At 41.0% G+C, this 18,734-nt stretch overlaps 1 protein-coding gene across 3 annotated transcripts; it reads right to left on the bottom strand.

The window, feature by feature from the left end:
* Positions 1-1,565: 1,565 nt before the first annotated feature.
* Positions 1,566-16,894, bottom strand: mybl1 (v-myb avian myeloblastosis viral oncogene homolog-like 1). 3 transcript variants are annotated; one of them, XM_030079833.1, is made up of 16 exons: positions 16,526-16,894; positions 13,357-13,456; positions 13,032-13,103; positions 12,289-12,381; positions 11,379-11,599; positions 11,029-11,230; positions 10,332-10,406; positions 9,915-10,022; positions 8,410-8,649; positions 7,624-7,977; positions 7,363-7,502; positions 6,332-6,446; positions 6,083-6,199; positions 5,790-5,894; positions 5,013-5,198; positions 1,566-4,602 (listed from the first exon to the last, which is right to left on the bottom strand). In XM_030079833.1, the coding sequence occupies exons 1-16, from the start codon at positions 16,546-16,548 to the stop codon at positions 4,474-4,476; spliced, it is 2,280 nt and encodes a 759-aa protein (XP_029935693.1). In that variant the 5' UTR covers positions 16,549-16,894; the 3' UTR covers positions 1,566-4,473. The 3 variants fall into 3 exon arrangements, with proteins under 3 accessions (XP_029935693.1, XP_029935691.1, XP_029935694.1); XM_030079831.1 differs by having other exon boundaries at positions 7,624-7,995; XM_030079834.1 differs by lacking the exon at positions 9,915-10,022 and having other exon boundaries at positions 7,624-7,995.
* Between the last annotated feature and the right edge of the window lie 1,840 nt (positions 16,895-18,734).

Here is an 18,734-nt window from a genome sequence, read left to right on the forward strand (position 1 = left end):
CACAACAAGTGGAAACAGTGACCTATATAGGGCAGAAAGGCCAGGGTCCAATTCTGACACACACACACACACACACACACACACACACACACACACACACACACACACACACACAAACACACACACACGTGGGTGTACACACACACACCACAGGGCACACTCTCCCGCCTAAACTGTCCTATCCCTGCTGTTTTGTGCTGAGTGTCTTTGGGGGGGATGGAGGGTGGTGGTGTTGAGGGGGTGGGGGGTAACAGGGTGCCTGCCAGATGACTGCCCTGTCAGCTCTATAATGGGCTGCCATCTGCTGTCTAGCATACACAAAGGCAAACAGTGTGTGTGTGTGTGTGTGTGTGTGTGTGTGTGTGTGTATTGCTTGTTTATGGGTGTGTGCCTACAGGGAGAAAGCAGGGCAAATTTGGTTGGAAGCCTGGAGGTTCTGTTTCATGTCTTTGCCCTTAATCTTCAGTATAAAGCACACACACACACACTCTCACACACCTTTCCTACTTTTTATCAACTAGTTCTATGACCAAAAATATAGAGGATATGGGGGTCTAAATACTTTAAATAAACTGGTGCACACATGACATATTAGTGTACATTTTATGCTCACAAAGAAAGGCAGAAAAATAATGTGTCATTACAAAATTTAAAAGCTGTGTGAATCTAGAGTGTTGTATGGAGTAGGTATTTGGCAAAACATCAATACATCAACCAAAGTGTGACGACTGCGTAACTGCAGTAATACATGGAGGAAGCATAAGGTGCAGCGGCTGCTGCCAATAACCAATTAAGAGCCAAGAGGTCGATGACATCTCTCAACTTAGTGCGGGTCACACAAGAACAAAAGACCAAGACCTAGTTGAACAAGCATGAGAGGGAAGGGAGGCAGATTGATTCAGTGGACATGTGCCCTGCCTGTGTGTGTGTGTTTACGTACACACAATTGTGTGTGTGTATGTTGATTTTCCTCCGGCATAAGGCACGTCATCAGGTTCTCTGCCTCCCTCCATTTGGGGGCAATTGAGTGAATGGGCCTGTAAAACCAACAGCCCTGAGGACAAAGGAGCCCAGGGGCATTAAGTCATGGGTGAGTGGGCCCCTTTAGGGCCAGCAGCTGACCCTGTGGAGAGGCTTCTTGTTCTGGTGGAGGGGGCTCGTGTCCCTGCACCCCAGGCCAAGTTGACAACATCCCAGTTCATATATACATACACAGACACAACAGGGGTTCAGCTTCAACCATGCTATCAGTGCACCCTAAAGCATCTGCCTACCTGTAATCTCTACCTGACTGAATGGGACAAATTACAGGATGGCAGGGATGAAGCCTCTGAATTTGTCTTGCCGAGGAATGTAGTTTTCAAGGATTTTTGGCAAGAGCTCAAGATCTTGTTATGCCTGCTGCGACCATGTCAGAAAAACTAAAGGATCATCAGAAATCTTCATCTTGTGGGAAATGCCCCATAATGTATACCAATTTGCACAGGGGCACTTGGCAGAGAAAAGCACCCCCTCAATTCAAATATCAAGTCATGCCATGACACGTTACAGGAAATGCCGTAGATGTCATGCAACAAATGCATTTTATTTTTCCAACATTAAGTACATGGTTACAATGATAGTTGGCAGGAGTTCTATGGTACCTTGGTTATGATTTCAAACTGAAAAATACTGTAAATATTGTGCAAGTGTTATATCTGTGATTTACCTTGTAAATGAATGCAACAGTCCAGCATCTTGTGTATTTACTCATGCATAACTACAGTAGTATGACAGCTGTGGCTATCCTGTACATGTACTTCATTCCCTCAAAAACCTATGGTGTTACATGGCTGTGTGTTGTTAAAAATACAAACATATTATCTTGGACTTACAAATGGAATGTACAAAACACAAGTCGAAAAGACAAACAAAACATTCAACACAAATATGTACAGATTGAGCTGTTAGACACGCCAGCCGCCATATTAAAATACAAACTTTAAGCTCTTGCGTGGATATTAATTAAGTCAGTTTAGCCTAGTTTCCCTGTTCTAGAGTCATGTTTGCTCCTGATCTTTCCACTTGATCTCCCTGACAAGATTCCCTTCTTATTCTCACTCAAATGCTTAATGCTGGATAATCCTCCCACCAAAATCCAGATTATGACTAATGCTGGATCTAGTGATGCCAATATAACTGAGAGGACCATTTCTACTTGTAGTGTTACTTTTACTGGTCTGGGTACAGGCCTGTAACGGACCATAAACACATGAACAGAAAAGCCTTCATCGCACCAGTATCATGAATTATCCTATTGAACATGGAAGAACAGTGCAGTTCATTTTAACAGCATCACAGCCTGAAATTATGTACATATACATTACAAATTAAGCATTTAGTTGATATTGATTTGAGTGAGTAGGTATGGGTTCAGTGTCTTGCACAGACACTTCAACATGATACATGGCTATTGTGGGGATCAAACGTGGGACCTTCTAGTTATGGGACGGTCTCTAACCACTAAGGCACACTGCCACCCGTGTAGCTGACTGTGAAAGGTTAGGAGTGCTATCATTCAGTCTCAATAATTTTTAAATGCAAGGTTTCGATCTAGTTTATGCAACTCTCAAGCTTCTACACCTGTAAACAGCAGAGCTGGAGAACAAAACATTGTAATTTAAAAAAATCGAGCAGCTTGAAGCTTAATGTCAGTATTCATTACTCACACGTAGTGAGACATCCGTCTAACACTTAAAAAAAAAAAAAGAACAAGTACAACACACAATGAACAAGAGCTACATCATCAGCATAAACAAACAATCCAACAATTAAAACAATGAGTAAAAAGTGCAATTTGCCTATGATTAGAGGTCGGAGATGGAATCCTGCTACCTAAAAGACAACAAGAACACACTTTGATTCAAAGAAAAAAAAAGTCCTACCTACCAAATCAGTGATACAACTACAAAATGGTTATTTGCTAATTCTTGTTGGATCGATTAAAAGTAAAAAAATGGATGGATGCAAGTAGTGGCAGTGCATGTTTACTTCTATCTTGGACAAATGAAACTTAAAGGTAGCCCCAATCCTGATTTTGACAGAGAAAAGAAAATATAATTCTTCAATAATTTCTCTTAAACGTTTTTTAAAGAAATAAATAAATTAGTAGACATTAAATAAATAAAAACCTACAGCCTTCACACAAAAGGTAAATCCTTCTTGACCAAATGCTTGTAGCAGAACACTGATGATATGCGCACTGTGGTCAGTACCAACCTCAACACACTGAAACCTCTGACCAAAGCAACGGTGACCTTTCAGAGAGGAGCAGCTGGACTGCTTTGGGGCAAGTGGGAATTTTTAGGCTGTCTTGTCAGCGAAGGTAAACTCATACGGTGTGAATTTATATTAATATCTAAGCTTTAGAGCTGTCAGATAATAAATAAAAGAAAAAAAGAAACAAACAATAAGGTACCTTTCCATTTTGAGGTTTTTTACACAATTACATTGCAATGAAATACATTCAACCGATGTCTCGACGGACATTATGGCCTTGGAAAGGAAACTTTTGTGTCGTTAAAAGGATATTGTATTGTCGCAAGTGCTATCCAGTTTGCCCTTAAAACACTGCTCCTTTCTCAGCAGCAAACTCAACTCAGTAGTGCAATACTGACAGCTTCCTACTTCCGTCCCCTCAAGACTTCATATCACCAGGGATAAGCATTCTCAACTTAACGCTGCTGTCTCTAAAAACCACATAACTGTATTTTTGGTGTCTTTCTTAATTGGATTGAAAGGTACTGTATATATACTGTACACACATACACATACAGTATATGTGCTTAGTGTGTTTTGTGACACATGGTCCCTTACAACTTGTTAAAAACCCATGGTGTCATTTGAAAAATACATGGGCATTAAAATAAAGAAAAAAAAGGTATGTGGTTTTTATCTGATAACAGCAACAGGGCAGTTCAATGAAACAAGCTGGAGAAGATACATAAGGAGTAGCGTTACTTCATAAAATGTGTTTTTTTTTCCATTTAAACAATATATTAACAATATAAAACTCAGAAGCAGCCACTGCTAGTAATAAACAATCTATATCTACAGCCTACTGTATGTGCAGGTTGTTTTAACATTATTGACTAGTGCAGAAAATTCTAGCTCTTCCTTATCTGTACAAAAACTGTTTAAGAAGCCAAGGCAACAGCTTGTGTGTAAGGAATATAAAGGCCAAACCAGATGACACTAAAAAAAAAAGGTACTTGGGCAGTGACCTAGAAACATGTAAAAACAGCAGCCATGCCTTTTTGTTGATGTCCTTGGCAGTGCATTTCTGTTTTTGCAAAAAACAAAACCAAACCAAACCACACACACAACTGAGAACTGAAACTCGTGTTTGTTTGCCTACACCGGATTGTCTTTTACAGGATTCAGTGGGGGTTGTTGGACGGGTGTAGTGTGTGTCTGCACAGCAAGAGGCTGGCTTCAAAGCACAAGGGCCCTTGAGGTAGAGCCAGACGGTGGGTAGGGGTTCAGGTACTGACGGGCTTGCTCTGTCATGATCAGCTGGTCCTCCGTCTTCCCATACACCACCGCCTCCCACTCACTGTTTATCTGCAGGGAGAAAACCGTTACCAGCGGTCAATAACGAAGATTAGTTGTTCATTCTGTTTAATGGCATATGCCACGTCCTTGTGACAACGATGATTCAGGACATACAGAGAACAGCTGACTCTCTTAGCTGACTTAATACAGCCAGCTCAACAGTTCAGAAACCAATATTAGCAAACAATAACCACTTATGTATGTAGCATAACCATGGCAACAACTGAGACAATAATTATTCAATTCAATTCAATTATTTTAGAAAAGTAGATTTTTGATACAAGGGCAATATTGGCAAATCAAACCCAATGAACACCTAACGCTAAATCTTTCCTCTAATGCTCTACAGGTGCTGCTACAGGTGTTGAAAGTACATTATGCAGCTTTCAGTTTCAGTTTCAAGTCGGTTTGCTATGTACCTGTACTGTGGTGTGTAGTGGGGCCTTCTGCGAGGTGGGGAGCTTCTTGACCCGCGGGCTGGAGAGGCGATGCAGTGGCACCAGAGGGGGCCCGTCTCTACCAGAGATCAAAGGGCGGCTGCACTCCTCTTGCTCAGGGATCGGTGTCATCAGCAAAGAGCTGGTCAGCAGACTTTCATCAGGCATCTACGATATGATGTTCAGTGAGTCAAGTCATTTGTTGTAAATGAATAGACCAACAATACAATAATGGTTATGCTACAAATCCTCCATGTAAAATTGTAAGTAACTTGTTACCATGCCAATGACAAACACTAACTTCTTGATATAATTTTTTATTTATCCAGACTGAGTAATGGCTGTGCTTTTTTCAGCAAAACCCTGCAACATATTCCTGCAGCTAGACAGTCACACCTACAACATTAACTAACCCTAACCCAGTACAACCATAGCCCTTTACAGCCTCTATCTATTTAACTGATGTTTATGTAATAGGGACAGATACATATACATTGAACATTTCATAAATATTCTAATGTCTTGAATCATAACATTTATAGCTTCAACTAATTTGCGATGCTTGTCCCTAGTTGGGCTTTTGTTAAAACACTTACACATTAAACATAATCAACAAGAGTTGCTAGAATAACTTGGGCTTAAGTTCTTGAGAGAAGAGATTACGTTTCTCATTCATTTTTTCAAACCAGTTGCAGGATTTGTAGGACTAGTGATTTTGTTTTGTGCCCAAGCCCACACAAGCTCTTCAGACTGATGTACCTGTGCGTTGTTGAGCTGCTCTTGGAAGAGCTGGACGTTGAGGCAGTCTTTCTCCCAGGGGTCCAGCACAAGAGACTTGCGCACCTTCCTAGCTGGGCCATCCATCTGATATGGAAAGACCAAGAGTCACACAGAAATATGTATTAATGATATGGTAAATATGGTACAATTTAAATACAGTGGCTCCTAAGGTGGCTAAACTATTGGTTAATATATTTATGTTTTCTCAAATAATACAATAGGTTATTATGGTATAATCCTGGGAGATCTTAAGGTGTTCATGTCACACGTACATTGTGTTTCCATGTTCTATACTCTGGCTGCAGCTCCACTTTGTTGAAGATATCAGCTCCTGTTTCCTGCTTCAGGACTTCTCGGATGTCCTCCTCTAGAAATGCCAGCGGCTGCGGCTGCAAAACAGATAACATAAAACACACACACCGGTATCATGAGAGCAGGCTACCATGGAAATAAGAAAATGTGAGGTGAATATAAACCAATTTATAGAAACATATCTTGTATATTTATATAAATAGACTTACCTCCATCTTCAGCGGCCCGTGCATTTTCTCCTGTGCAGCCAAAGCATTTTTGAAAGGCGTCGGTGTCCTCGGGGTGGGAATCGTGACAGTCTTACGGAATTTAGGAGTTCTGGAACTGGAATTTATGGTTGGAATGTGTTATGCAAGTTCTCTCTACCAAGCAATCTGATTGGCCAAAGACTTATTCTTACATTCTGATAATTCCCATAAAACACAGCATTCCTTGTTGGTTGGTATTGCCAGCTCTTGTGAGAACCAGACCCTAACCCTAACCCTAACCAGATCTAGTTTGCAATCATGACTTCTTTTTCCAGTTCATTCTCATTTATATGCATCACTTCAAACAAAATCTTTGGCACACCACATGCAGAGAAAAAAAAAATCCATGCTGCTTAAGATGTTCTTTACTGGAAGATGGGTTGATGACACTTGGTTATGCCTTGTACCTTTTGCTTAACACTTCACTGCTTACTATCAGGGTAAATAATGTAGCTGCAGGTATAATATGTAATACACTGCATATGGATACATGTGAATGAGGGGTGTAACTCTTTGGCTTAACAGAGATTCAATTTGATTCACAATTCTCTTATAGCCAATTGGATTTAAGAACTATTTTTGTTTTTGGAAGAATTCAATTGTAAACCTTGATTTGAGTCAGTGGTTCAATTCAGCATTTTTCGCCAAAATTACTTTAACATAATTTATCTCAAATAACTAAATAAATAGATTGATAAATAAATTAATAAATAAATAACTACAGTCACACTTCCTCATATTCTGTCATCTCTACATTGGGTATTTTTTTAAAGCACCATGAACAATTTGATTCAAGACATTTCATATCAATTCAGGACGAAGTCAGAGCAACTGATCCTATTTATTTTTTGCAGAACGGTGCATATCTACAAAATTTGCGACTGATGAATTGATATAATTAATATATTGTGACAACACTGAACCATACAGTACAATATGACCAAGACCATGCAGAGTTTGCAAAACTTTGCATCTATGTATTATTTACTTACCCAGCATTCTCTTTCTGGTGTTTAGGTGTGGTTTCTTTGTGGAGGGGCGTGCTGAGAAGGCACTTCTGGCCACACACAGGGGTTGAGGTAAGGGCAGGGTTATCCAAATTCAGAGGCTCAGCTCCGGATATATTGCAAAACTGGGGAAACAACCAGCGAGGATGGGGGTGTTACCCACAAGGCAATGCAACCACAGTACATCAACAGTATATGACCCAGAAGTTAGATGAGGAATAGCAGCGGAAGACAGATTTAGTTTACCCTGGACGGAGAGAACGGTAGTGACTTTGTTGGTGTTTTCTTGGGCGAATTTGAGACATTTTCCAAGAAGGAAGAGCACGTCCTGTCACACATAGGAGACTGTTCCCCCCTTTCTCTTCTCTTCCTCCTCCCAGTGGACGGTTGGGTGGGTTTGGACGTGTTGATGGGAGTGAGGGAGTTGACAAACGGAGCACAGTGCTTGTTGCGGCCAGAGAGGGAAGATGCAGTGTAACCCACTGAATCTTCAATTGTCCTTTCTTGTGGCAGGGTGCTGTAACCTCCATGGGCATGCCTGGGGGGTGTCCCAGTCTCAGACAAGTCAAAGCTGGTCACCTCACTCCATGCCACTGGGTCCTGCAGAGCAAAACACATCTACAATAGATCTTCAACACATTCATGTTCTGTGACTTCTGATAGATTTTTCTATACAAATTCATAGACATTATTTCTCTCTCAGTCTTTCGCCATAATCCAGGGTCACACTCTTTGTCAAATGAAAAATTCCTGGACTTTCACTGACTAAAATGTTGAATTTCCATAACCTATACAAAAAGTTTTTTTTTCCTTGACCAAAATTTTAATGGACAATAAATATTGTTGATGAATAACAATTGACTGATTTTTTTAACTGAGGCTTACAAAAATCTATGATTTTACATATCTTGTCCCAAGAACTTATTAAATCTCCAGAATTTCTCTGTCTGGAATTGACTTTTCAAAGTTCCATGACCTGTAAGAATCCTGCTCATCCCAAACACACACACACACACACACACACACACTCACTGAATCAATGAGCTCCATTGTCTCAGCAAACTCCGGTATCGTCTGCAAGGTGGATAGCACAGTGCTGGCCTCTACAGCCAGGAACTTGCTAGGGGACACAGGGAGCTGTCCCGGGGCCCCCTGGGGGACCTCAGGCCCCCTCCAGGTCCTTCCCTCCACCTGTTCCTCCAGGCTGCTGCTGCTTGTAGTCAGGGTGTCCTCTGCCACACTGTTAGTCCAGGCTGAGTAGTGCTCAAAGCTCTGAGGCGCAGGAGGGAAAGACAGCTAGTGTCAGACAGCTGGCTCCAGCATCAGAGCTGTCTCTGTGATGTTATTCTAAATTGGTGGTCACTTTAGACTAACCTATCACCACAGAAATTTCTTTAAAATGTAGAACACACATTGATGACTACATCAAGTCATTGTTGACCAGTCAGTCATACAGTAATAATCAATCTACCTTCTGCAGTAGGGCTGAACGATACACATACTGTGAAATGATTTAAGTGCCTTTTTTTTTTTGCATAATTTTCATTTCCACTGAAAAAAATTTTTCAGCGTGATTTTGGTTGGGGTCTACACCAAACAAACATGTTTTCTTATGCTTGGAAAATACATTTTGTAGGCCATTGCATCTCTGTAGCAACACAATACTTCATTTATAATGTTTTTTTTTTTGGTCACACATATTACCTTTATTTAAAAAGTTGTAGTTCCTGCAATTTGGATATTGCACTCATTTTAATCAATTGTTCAGCCCTATTTTGCAGTATGACTAATGAATAGGCATAATGACTAGAAAGAGTGGAATAAATGAAATGCGGAAAGGGTGTTTGGGCTGAATAAGACACAGAATAGTAGAGAGAGAAGAGAGTGCTTAGTTCAACACCAAACTGTCAGCTGAGCGTGGGCATGGGGCTGTAGGGGATGAGAGAGGAGGTTAATGTTTGGGGCAGTAATGGAGCTAAAGTGGCTACCAAGCATGGTTTCAGGCCAGTTTGAATGAGTAGCGAAATGGGAAGCTAGTTACTACAGCAAAACTACAGCAAATCAAGCTACAGGCACACATACATGTGCACTAATCTCTTTTCTGTGTGCATACACTGCAAAAATCCATCAAACTAAGTCATTTGGTCTCAAAGTCTTAAAATCATCTTCCTCAAAACAAGGAAAAGGTCTACCAGGGAGGTGAGATTTAGAAATAGAAAGAAGTGTCAGTATTTATGTTAGTATATCAAACAAGGCAAATTAAACCTGATCACTATATTTGAATACAGAAAACAGCACAGGATTCAAGAAACTTCTCAAAGTGAAATCGACTCACCAATTTTTGATTCACCTCAATTCAATCAAAGGGCAATTTTTTTCCACTTGTTTTAACTTTAATTTATGAGATTTTAAGACTCTATTCTGTATGAAATGACATATTTTTAAAATATGAGAGGTTTTGCAGTGTATGTGAGCTACAAACACACGCAGGCTATGCTGACCAAGTATGCTAACACACATTCGGAGTGTGTTCTTACACATGGACCTCTGCACTGCACTCGACGGACTTCGTTCTCTGCTGACATAAGCAGCAGCTCAAGCTCCTTAATTCTTTGCTCTCTGTCAGGGTCATCCAGGCAGGATGGCTGGAATACACAAATGTCAGGGGGGGACAAGAGGACATAAGGAGGGCCAAAGGGAAGGAGGGAAGAAAGAAGACCAGGAAGAAAAAGGACAAAAAAGGTAACAGATTTACACATAAAATATTCACAGAAACCTTTTACCCCCTTATCTATTACTGAATGTTAGTTGAAAACAAAAAGGTCACTCAAATATTTGATTTGAAGACCAGAGTTAGCAAATTAAAAGAATAATTACAGATAGTGGGGAAAATAAAGGGATGCGACAAGTGTTTTCCCACATGCATACAGAGAAATACACATGCAGAGACTCACCGATAAGAAGCCAGAGGTATCTGGGAGGCTGTCCATCATGTGTGCACTGTGAGGGTCATAAGGAAATCCCCCCATCTAAAAAAAGAAAACAGCATCACACCCAAGACAAGATTAATTAACACAGTAAAGTCGAGTGAAGTATTCATTTTATTGTGCCATAAAGTGTAAATAATCAAATCTTATTATTTTTAAAACAGTTACCAGCAAATGTTTGGTACTTGTTAAAACTGCAGTAAACAAAATTGCCATGATCAGATTTAGACTCAACTGACAACCAACCACAGTTTAGGACCAGTGCATTTAAATAGTTTAAATAGTTATAGGTGGTTAAGTTTAGGCATGGGTTTTACTCAGATTAAGGTTAGGGTAAGAGTCTGGGCCTGTTGGAGATAATTTGCATGCTGCAGAGCGAGTTTCAACTCTGAAACTGCTGGTCTACAGCTGTGGAGATTCTCCATGCTTGCAGCTTGATATGACTCGCTGATAAATTATACGCTTATTCTACAGTTCTTATCAGCTTAGTCTAAATGGTCATCATTTTCTCAATTTAAATTATTTGAGTTGATTATTAATTGTAGAACATTGTACTTCAATTTTCTGCTGAAGGACTAACTGATAAATCAACTATTTATTTCGGCCCTATGATAAAATGGGTGTTTTGTGCTGAAACAGTATCAAGCCAAGAAAGACAGAGGACCTGATTAGGTACCGGCACGGCCATGGGGCTGTGGTCACAGTGTTGGGTGTCTGGTGGGGGAGGAGGACAGGGTCTATGGTGACGTCTCTTTACTCCCCCTTGGGAGGAGGTGAAACCCCTGCAGCCCTCCTGTAGGTAGCCCTCATGCTCCACCTTTCTCCTCATGGTGGAGTTCCAGTGATTCTTGATGGAGTTGTCTGTCCTGTTGAGACGATTTTGTGTGTTAATGCTGATAATACTTACTTTTACACAGAGACTTGTTTCATCACTCAAAATGGATGGAGCCATCGCCGCCTACCACTGTTGGTAGAAGGAACAGATGTGTTTGTGAGGCTGTGTTACAGTATTACCGTCCAGGAAGGAGCTTGGAGATCTCAGCCCAGCGGTTACCCAGCCGTTTATGGGCCTCGTAGATGATCCGGTCCTCTTCCTGAGTCCATGAGGACTTCTTCACCTCTGGGTTGAGGTGGTTGTGCCACCGCTCACGGCACTGCTTCCCAATCCTCCCCTGCAGGTGCTTAGCAATCACCGACCAGCGCTTTGGGCCATATTTGTGCACCAGGTCAATAACCTGCAGTCAGGAGAGGGAAATTTAGTAAATCACTGACAGATGTGATTTCTCATTAAAGATTTTAGTCACTATATGGCTACATCTATTGATATCTTCTTTCTTCTTTTCACACTGACAGCCAGCAGCAACATCAGTGTTTGAAATGCCTCCTCTTCAGCAGCAGAGCTTGTTGGCTGTTTCTGTCACAGCTGAAAAATGTTGTGATGTCACAGTTGGCAACACAGGCTATTACTGATAGGTCTGTGTTTCTGTTGTTGTGATGCCAAAATTTTGGTGGAATGAGATGCCATTCTTGACATTCCTGTAGAGCAGTGCTCCATTTAAGGAACGCATTGTTCAGTTTACAGTTTGAACAGACATGAGCCATCACTCTGTACAAGGAAGGGCTGGGCTCCAAGCAACTTGGAAAGTCTGAGTTGTATTTGGGATGAGGTAGTGGAGAATTTACATGGCCAAAAAAAGCCAAGGCAGAGAAAAATTTTGGCGGGAAGTGAGCTTGTGCATGTGCACAGCTCTGTTAGCCTGGGAGGGAAAAGATACATTGCACATTGTGGCATTTGTTTGTATTGTGTTCTTTCACTTAACATGCCCTCAGCTCTCCCCACAGCTTCCTAATGCCTTCCCTATCATTTACCCATTTTCATCATCTCTCTTTCTATTCAGGGAAGGGAACTCCCAGCTCTTCTTACCTTCTGATCTTCCTCTTTTGTCCAGGGTCCTTTCACCAGCTCCGGGTTGAGCACCTTCTGCCAGCGGTGCTGACACTGGCCATCTGTCCTCCCCTGCGACAGAGTCACACAAAGCACAACACCTCATTACACCACACCTCCAGCAGTTCCGCCTACTCCTGACAGCGGTAAATAAATCTACCGCTCCGGCAGCCACGCCCTTGACTTACCCTCACTGTTAAACACATCCTCATTAGTGATAATGTTAATTAGTGTCTTCCTAAATGGCTTTGACACCCATTACACTTTAGAATGTTAAAGGATGGGCCAGTATGCTAGCTCCACTATATGACTAAGTAAAACACCAGCGATGACACCGCTACTTTTTATGAAAATATAAATGTTAATAATGTGGTGCCTGTATCAGATGACAACATGACTATTCAATGGACAAACATGTTCAAATGTTCAGATTTTAATATAACAAAAGCTGCTCTGGGTTCAGTAGTTCAAACTACAAAGGGATGCATATTTAAAATGAACATTCAATGTGTAATGATTGATTAATTAATCAAATGTGTTTGTGTAATATTGATCATGATTTCAAAGTGTTTGCATTAACACACAGCTTTCAGCACATTCTGAATACACACACACACACACACACCACCATGGTACTGTTCACAAGAAGGTTTTGGCCGAGGAGGGCCATACCTAGACGTGCACTTATTACATTATGCAGGCACATTACTGTGTGTACTTACTGGAAAATAGTTGGCTATTAATTTCCAGGACTCAGTTCCGTGCTGCTCCACTAGTTTTTTCAGCTTTTCATCCTAGGGAAAGAGAGGGAGAGATAGAAAGAGAGACTGAGAGACAAAAAGAGATTCCCTTTCATAAAACACCACCACTCTGATAATTGAGATTTCCCCATGAAAAGCTAATCACACTTAAGCATGTCATTTTCTTAATATCATGGAAACACTATGCATACCCTGATATATAGCATAGTTTCCATTTCACTCACACAAATAACCTACAAAATCCCCTTAAACCCAGACATGAAACCAGGCCTCTTAAGAAACTCACCTCATCTCGCGACCATTTCACTTTGCACAGGGACTTCTTATCTTTGCTCTTCTCTTTGCTCTCTGGATCTGTGGAGTGCAGCTCTTCATCCTCATCCTCACTAAAATATACAGAGTGAATGTGGAGGAAAAGTTAAGGTAAAAGAAAAGCAGACTCTGTTATTTTTATTTCGAGTCACTTCCTGTACAGTAAGATATAAGTAGGGGTATCTCTTGGACATTTTCGGCACAGAAACGAGGATCATTTACCTTATGTCTGATGCCAACACAACTTTTTTGATACTGTAAAATTACAGTAACAGAAGTAACAGAGGCTAAAATAATACTGCTAATGTGGCGACTGTGACTTGCATTAAAGTACATTTTTCAAAGCATTTATTCAATTTAGCAAGGGTTCCTCTTTCTTTGCTGTCACACCTGCAAACAGGATTGTGGAGAGAAATCAAATTACTGGATACTAATCATTATTAACAGCATTAATTGGCATCCTCATTTAAAGTAAGGTCATAGGAGCAAGAGTATAAGGAGCACATTGAGGTATCTAAGTTACAAAGTCAAACACTGGAAGTGTTAAAACTTTATACCTATTTGTTGTTGCTCTAAAAAGGAGTAATATATTGTACAGGAAACACAAAAACCTGGCAGGCTCAAGAGGACATGTTTTTATTGTCAGAGGGAAAGGTGTCCCAGGCAGTCTGTTAAATTACCTACACTGATTGACCTAAGAGCTAAAATACTTAAGAACTGACTCTTAACATTGTACAGAGCGTGAATACAGAAAACAGAACTGAATAAGACATTCAGACCACAGCATGCCAACACACTGCCAGCAACATCCATAACTGCCATGATGACTTTTTTTTACTACAAAATCTTAATGAAAGCAAACATTAGTGTGGACCCAAGATTGTTGCCTTGGTAGCAAGTAATGGGGATCCAAATAAATAAAATGAAAACAAATACAAAAAATACATGACATTCAAGCGCAGTGTTACCAATACAGTACAATGCCAATTCTCGCAGACCAAGGCCCACCTCATTTTTTGCCAATATTTATAGAACTGGAGCATTTAATGTACCCCAATATGGTGTATCAACATCACCTACTTAACCCAGAAGTGTGCCAAACTCAACTCAAAGGGTTGAGACCACATACACGATGTATAACTCCTGTTTTTGACATAAGTTGTAGGCTCACTCTGTACTTTTGTGTTCCTATAAAAGTTGTTGCTGGGCAACACTTTCTTTGTGGGCTAATGTTTTGGTAGTGGAGAAGACTTTAATAAATGGAGAAGAAATTAAGGCTGCTGTTGCCATAGAGCAGAACTGCATAGAGGACGGACACACACACACACACACACACGCACGCACGCACGCACGCACGCACGCACGCACGCACGCACGCACACACGCACGCACACACAAAGAGGGGAAAAACAGGGCTTCCCTCAGCTCTTGTATGTGACCTGGATGAAAGGTCTTCTTTAGCGTGGAGACTTGAACATGGAAATTCAATTTTGGCATGGACTGATTTCCTCAGCAGAGCAAATAAAAAAGTGGAAGTGAGTGTGGACCTATGGCTGAACAGGCAGGAGGGGCAAAAGGGGGCTGAAGGAAAAAGGTGATCCCACATCAACAGGCTCTTTCTCCTCTGGAGGTGTGTGTGTCACTGACTCTAGGAGGCGGTACGCTGGGGTGTGGCCAGGGGAAAGACACAGCACTAACGGTCCAGCCGCCCAGGCCACTGAAGTTTCAAAAAACAGTGGGTAGATTTACATGACTTCTTTACAACTTGGATAAGACAGTATTTGGCCTTTGGCCTTATCTTTGGACCAACATGAATTCAGTTCTATACTGAACGGCAAAAGTTTGAATCTTCTGAGCTCCTCTCTCTAAAAAGTGGAAACACAAAACAAATCCAATGTGCACACCATAATCATCAGTGTTTGCTGCAGTACTTTGTGAGTCAATGCCAAAATTAGGCAGTGGGATACGGACTATGGGCCAAAACATATCAGCAGCACACTATAATGCTTTCCCCAGGTCAAACATTGAGCTGCCCCATTTGTGAAAGGCAAGGCAAACCCATCTGACCCCAGATGGGAACACAAAGGGGGTGGGGGGTGGGACACGCTCCTCTGAACAGTTCATTCAAGCTGAAATTACATCATTTCCATGTTTATGTATCAAGACTCACATCACCAGCCAACAGTTAATATTCATAATTATCACATTTAATTGCAATATCCTAAGTATTCTGCATCCAGCTGTCTTTGAATATTAAAAATCATGATTTTACCAACTTCAGTCACAACAATTTAAGTGAACAATAATATAACAAAATCACAACCACTACATGGCCCTGTTTGTTATCAGTCTCTCAGGTGCTCTCTGACATTAACATCATGGAATGGAATAAGCAGTATGGGCAGTCTCAGGTACTTTATACAACTGATTTTTTTTCTCTTTACAGAAATACAATGTACCATGATTAAAAAGTAAAATATGTATCATTATGTAAAAAGATATCCAACTGGTTAAATGTTGCAGTTTGTGTATTTCCCCCCCAAACAACCACACCAACAATGAGGTTATACCTACAAGCTGACTGAGCTGTCACTTTCAAGTAAACGAGTGCTTCCAGGGATGCTGGGCTGCATAACAGAGCCGCGCGCCCCCTGCTCAGCAGTGGAAAATAGTCATTTATGATCTCTCTATGATTCGCGCTATTTTATTTAGAAAATAATAATGTAAAGCATAACCAAAGTATCTCTGCAGCAGCCATTTTAGAGTTTACCATTTATTGTACTACTATTTTTCAGCTCAAAATATCATTCACCTTTAAGAGCAACTGGACATATCTATCACCTGCAGGAAGAATTGTGCTGTTTATAATACTTTATGTAGCTATCCAGTAACTCATCTACAAATGCAGCCCATACTTCTGAACCCTTCTGAACGGTGTGTATGTGCAGGTGCACATGTGATGTATCATGTATTGCTGTCAGATGCACAAAGTAGCCATCCATCCTCCAATTCCCAGGACACGAATGCAAAATTCACTGTACTGAAAAGTTTCAGTGTGAAAAATAAACCCACTAAGGGACAGAAACAAGCAGATTCCGTGCAAGATAACTAAACAGCAGCCTCTTGTCCTCGCTGGCACCCACCTGCGTGATTTCACGTTGTCCATGACAGTCGTTTGGTTGATCTGAGCGTTACAATGACGTATCTCTACTTGTCAGCACTGTAAAATCCCACATGAACAGACGTTGTCCAACATTTAGCCATAAAAGTCGCTGTCAGTCATTGCTCAACTTTTCTGAAACGCAGCAACAGCTAGCTAGCATTATTCGGCTAGCCAGCAAGCTAACTTAACTGACGTAGCTACAGTCCATAACATAACGCCCTGTCTGTTAATGCGCGGCTCGTCGTTGATAACATCCTCCGAGGCAAGGAGCTACAATAAACCTCTACGTGTTTATTAACCAAGTATCTCACAGCGTCGACAGCCAGTGTTAAGCTGGAGAGGCTGCCGTACTAACACATCACTCCTGGTGTGCACAAAGTCCTGGCTATCCTCGTCCTGCACGTCTGTCCTTCTGCTTGACGTTATGATTTTTGTCCATCCCGCCGATTCTCGCGCCCAGCCTCCTTCAGAGGGGTGTTTGAATCTGCGCAGGCGGCCTCGCCTCTGATTCGTTAGAAATGGGGGTGAGAAACGAGGAGCGGGGACTCGCGTCTAATTGGACACAAATGAGCGGAAGCCGGCGCCTAATTGGTCAGACATCTGGGGTTTTGTATGTGATTGGTCATAAATGGGAGGGGGCGGGCATTGCTACGGCTAAAGGCACCTATCGCGTTGAGGGTGTGTGTACATTGGAGGCTACTGTACTGTCACCCTGCAGAATGGCTCTTTTCATTCAGTGGTTTCCAAACTGGGGATCGGGGATCCCCGCGAGTGCTTGAGGGAGTTCCAAGAGGTTGCAGAACAAAATGCAAGATGTAGAACAATTGTTATTTCATTCACTAGAAGTTAGCAGAAGTTAGAAGTAAGACAGTGTAGCCTATAGGATCACATGTTTTGCTCTGCCCGCTGTCTCTTCACTTCTTTTACTGAGAAATACACATTTTTGCCAGTTCACATACAACATGTCTCCAGAAGCGGGGCTCGGATGCAACTTAGTCTTTTCAAGATACAGGTAATTAGTGAGGTGTGCCTCTGTATAGGAGTCCTACTTGACATTATAAGCCTTAAAAAATTGTAAAAGGCACCTGATGCTGCTTCATCTGATGGTAATTGCTCTTTCAAGTGGCACTGTGCAATCTTGTAAGTACGCAGGCATCAGTGTTATGTATGCTTGCATACATTATATATATTCACAGGAACCGGGATATTTCTGACAAGCAGTACTGTCACCTCTCCATTTTGCGGAGATGCTTTACTTTGTGCTCCGCTGACACCGTGTGGACGTTTTGGTCTCATTCATGACTTTGACCCTCTAATGAGCGAGTTGAAAACTGAAAATGCAGCACAGGATAAAGTCCCACTTTACCTACAATTTTAAGTCCCATAGGCCTACATTCAAATAAATAATTTAAGTGTACATGTTTCATGCAAACAAGGCAAAAACATTATTTAAGATTATTTGAGAATATAACCTATTGATTTTGTTTACATTGTCTCTCCCACCCAAATCTATGGGTTACAGCATGCTTTATTTATCACCATATCATTGTAAATTATTTATATACCCTATACATTTGGTTTGGATGATTCATGACATCGGAGAAAACACTTAAGAATTACAAACTGTATGTGCAGCATACAGTGTAGCTTTTTGTGATGTGAAACCTTTCACAGCAAATAAACATCCAAATGTCGTAAGAATAAATGGCACCAGAATGGTTGATCTTTTCACAGTTTATTCTCTCCATGGGTAAAATTCTGTTGTAAACACATCTATCGGGTTAACCAAATGTGGTTAATTCTTGTATACTACCTTTCTACCTGTAGATGGCGCTATTTGATCAGTTCTTGCTTCTCAAAGTTTTCTCAGTTGTGTAAAGCTCGCCATATAGCACAAGAGCAAGATCGGAAGTAGACAGTTTTATCTTTCAAAATTAAAGCGTGAAATTAGTCAGTGGATAAAAAGACAATTTAGGCTACATCGTGCGAAAAAAAAGAACAAAAATGGTTTTATGTTATGAAAATATCAGCTTGCTTAAATTAAAAACAATCACTTTTTTACATTTGTGCTTGTCGTTGTTGTTAAATTGGGTTTCATTTTGAAACTAGACACCGGAAGTTGTATTGTTTAGTAGTCTAGACCTCATTTGGATTTATCCCGTGACAAACTGACAAAATTCATAGGAACT

Source organism: Myripristis murdjan, chromosome 20 (assembly GCF_902150065.1).
Source record: "Myripristis murdjan chromosome 20, fMyrMur1.1, whole genome shotgun sequence".
Taxonomy (NCBI): domain Eukaryota; kingdom Metazoa; phylum Chordata; class Actinopteri; order Holocentriformes; family Holocentridae; genus Myripristis; species Myripristis murdjan.

What these genes read in the sequence shown, in the direction of transcription:
- mybl1 (XM_030079831.1), bottom strand. Translation starts at nt 16,548, where the DNA reads ATGGACAACGTGAAATCACGCAG. An exon ending in ACGGGCCGCTGAAGATGGAG is followed by an intron (nt 6,200 to 6,331) that starts GTAAGTCTATTT and finishes TCTGTTTTGCAG; the next exon opens with CCGCAGCCGCTGGCATTTCT. An exon ending in AGCAGCTCAACAACGCACAG is followed by an intron (nt 5,199 to 5,789) that starts GTACATCAGTCT and finishes ATCATATCGTAG; the next exon opens with ATGCCTGATGAAAGTCTGCT.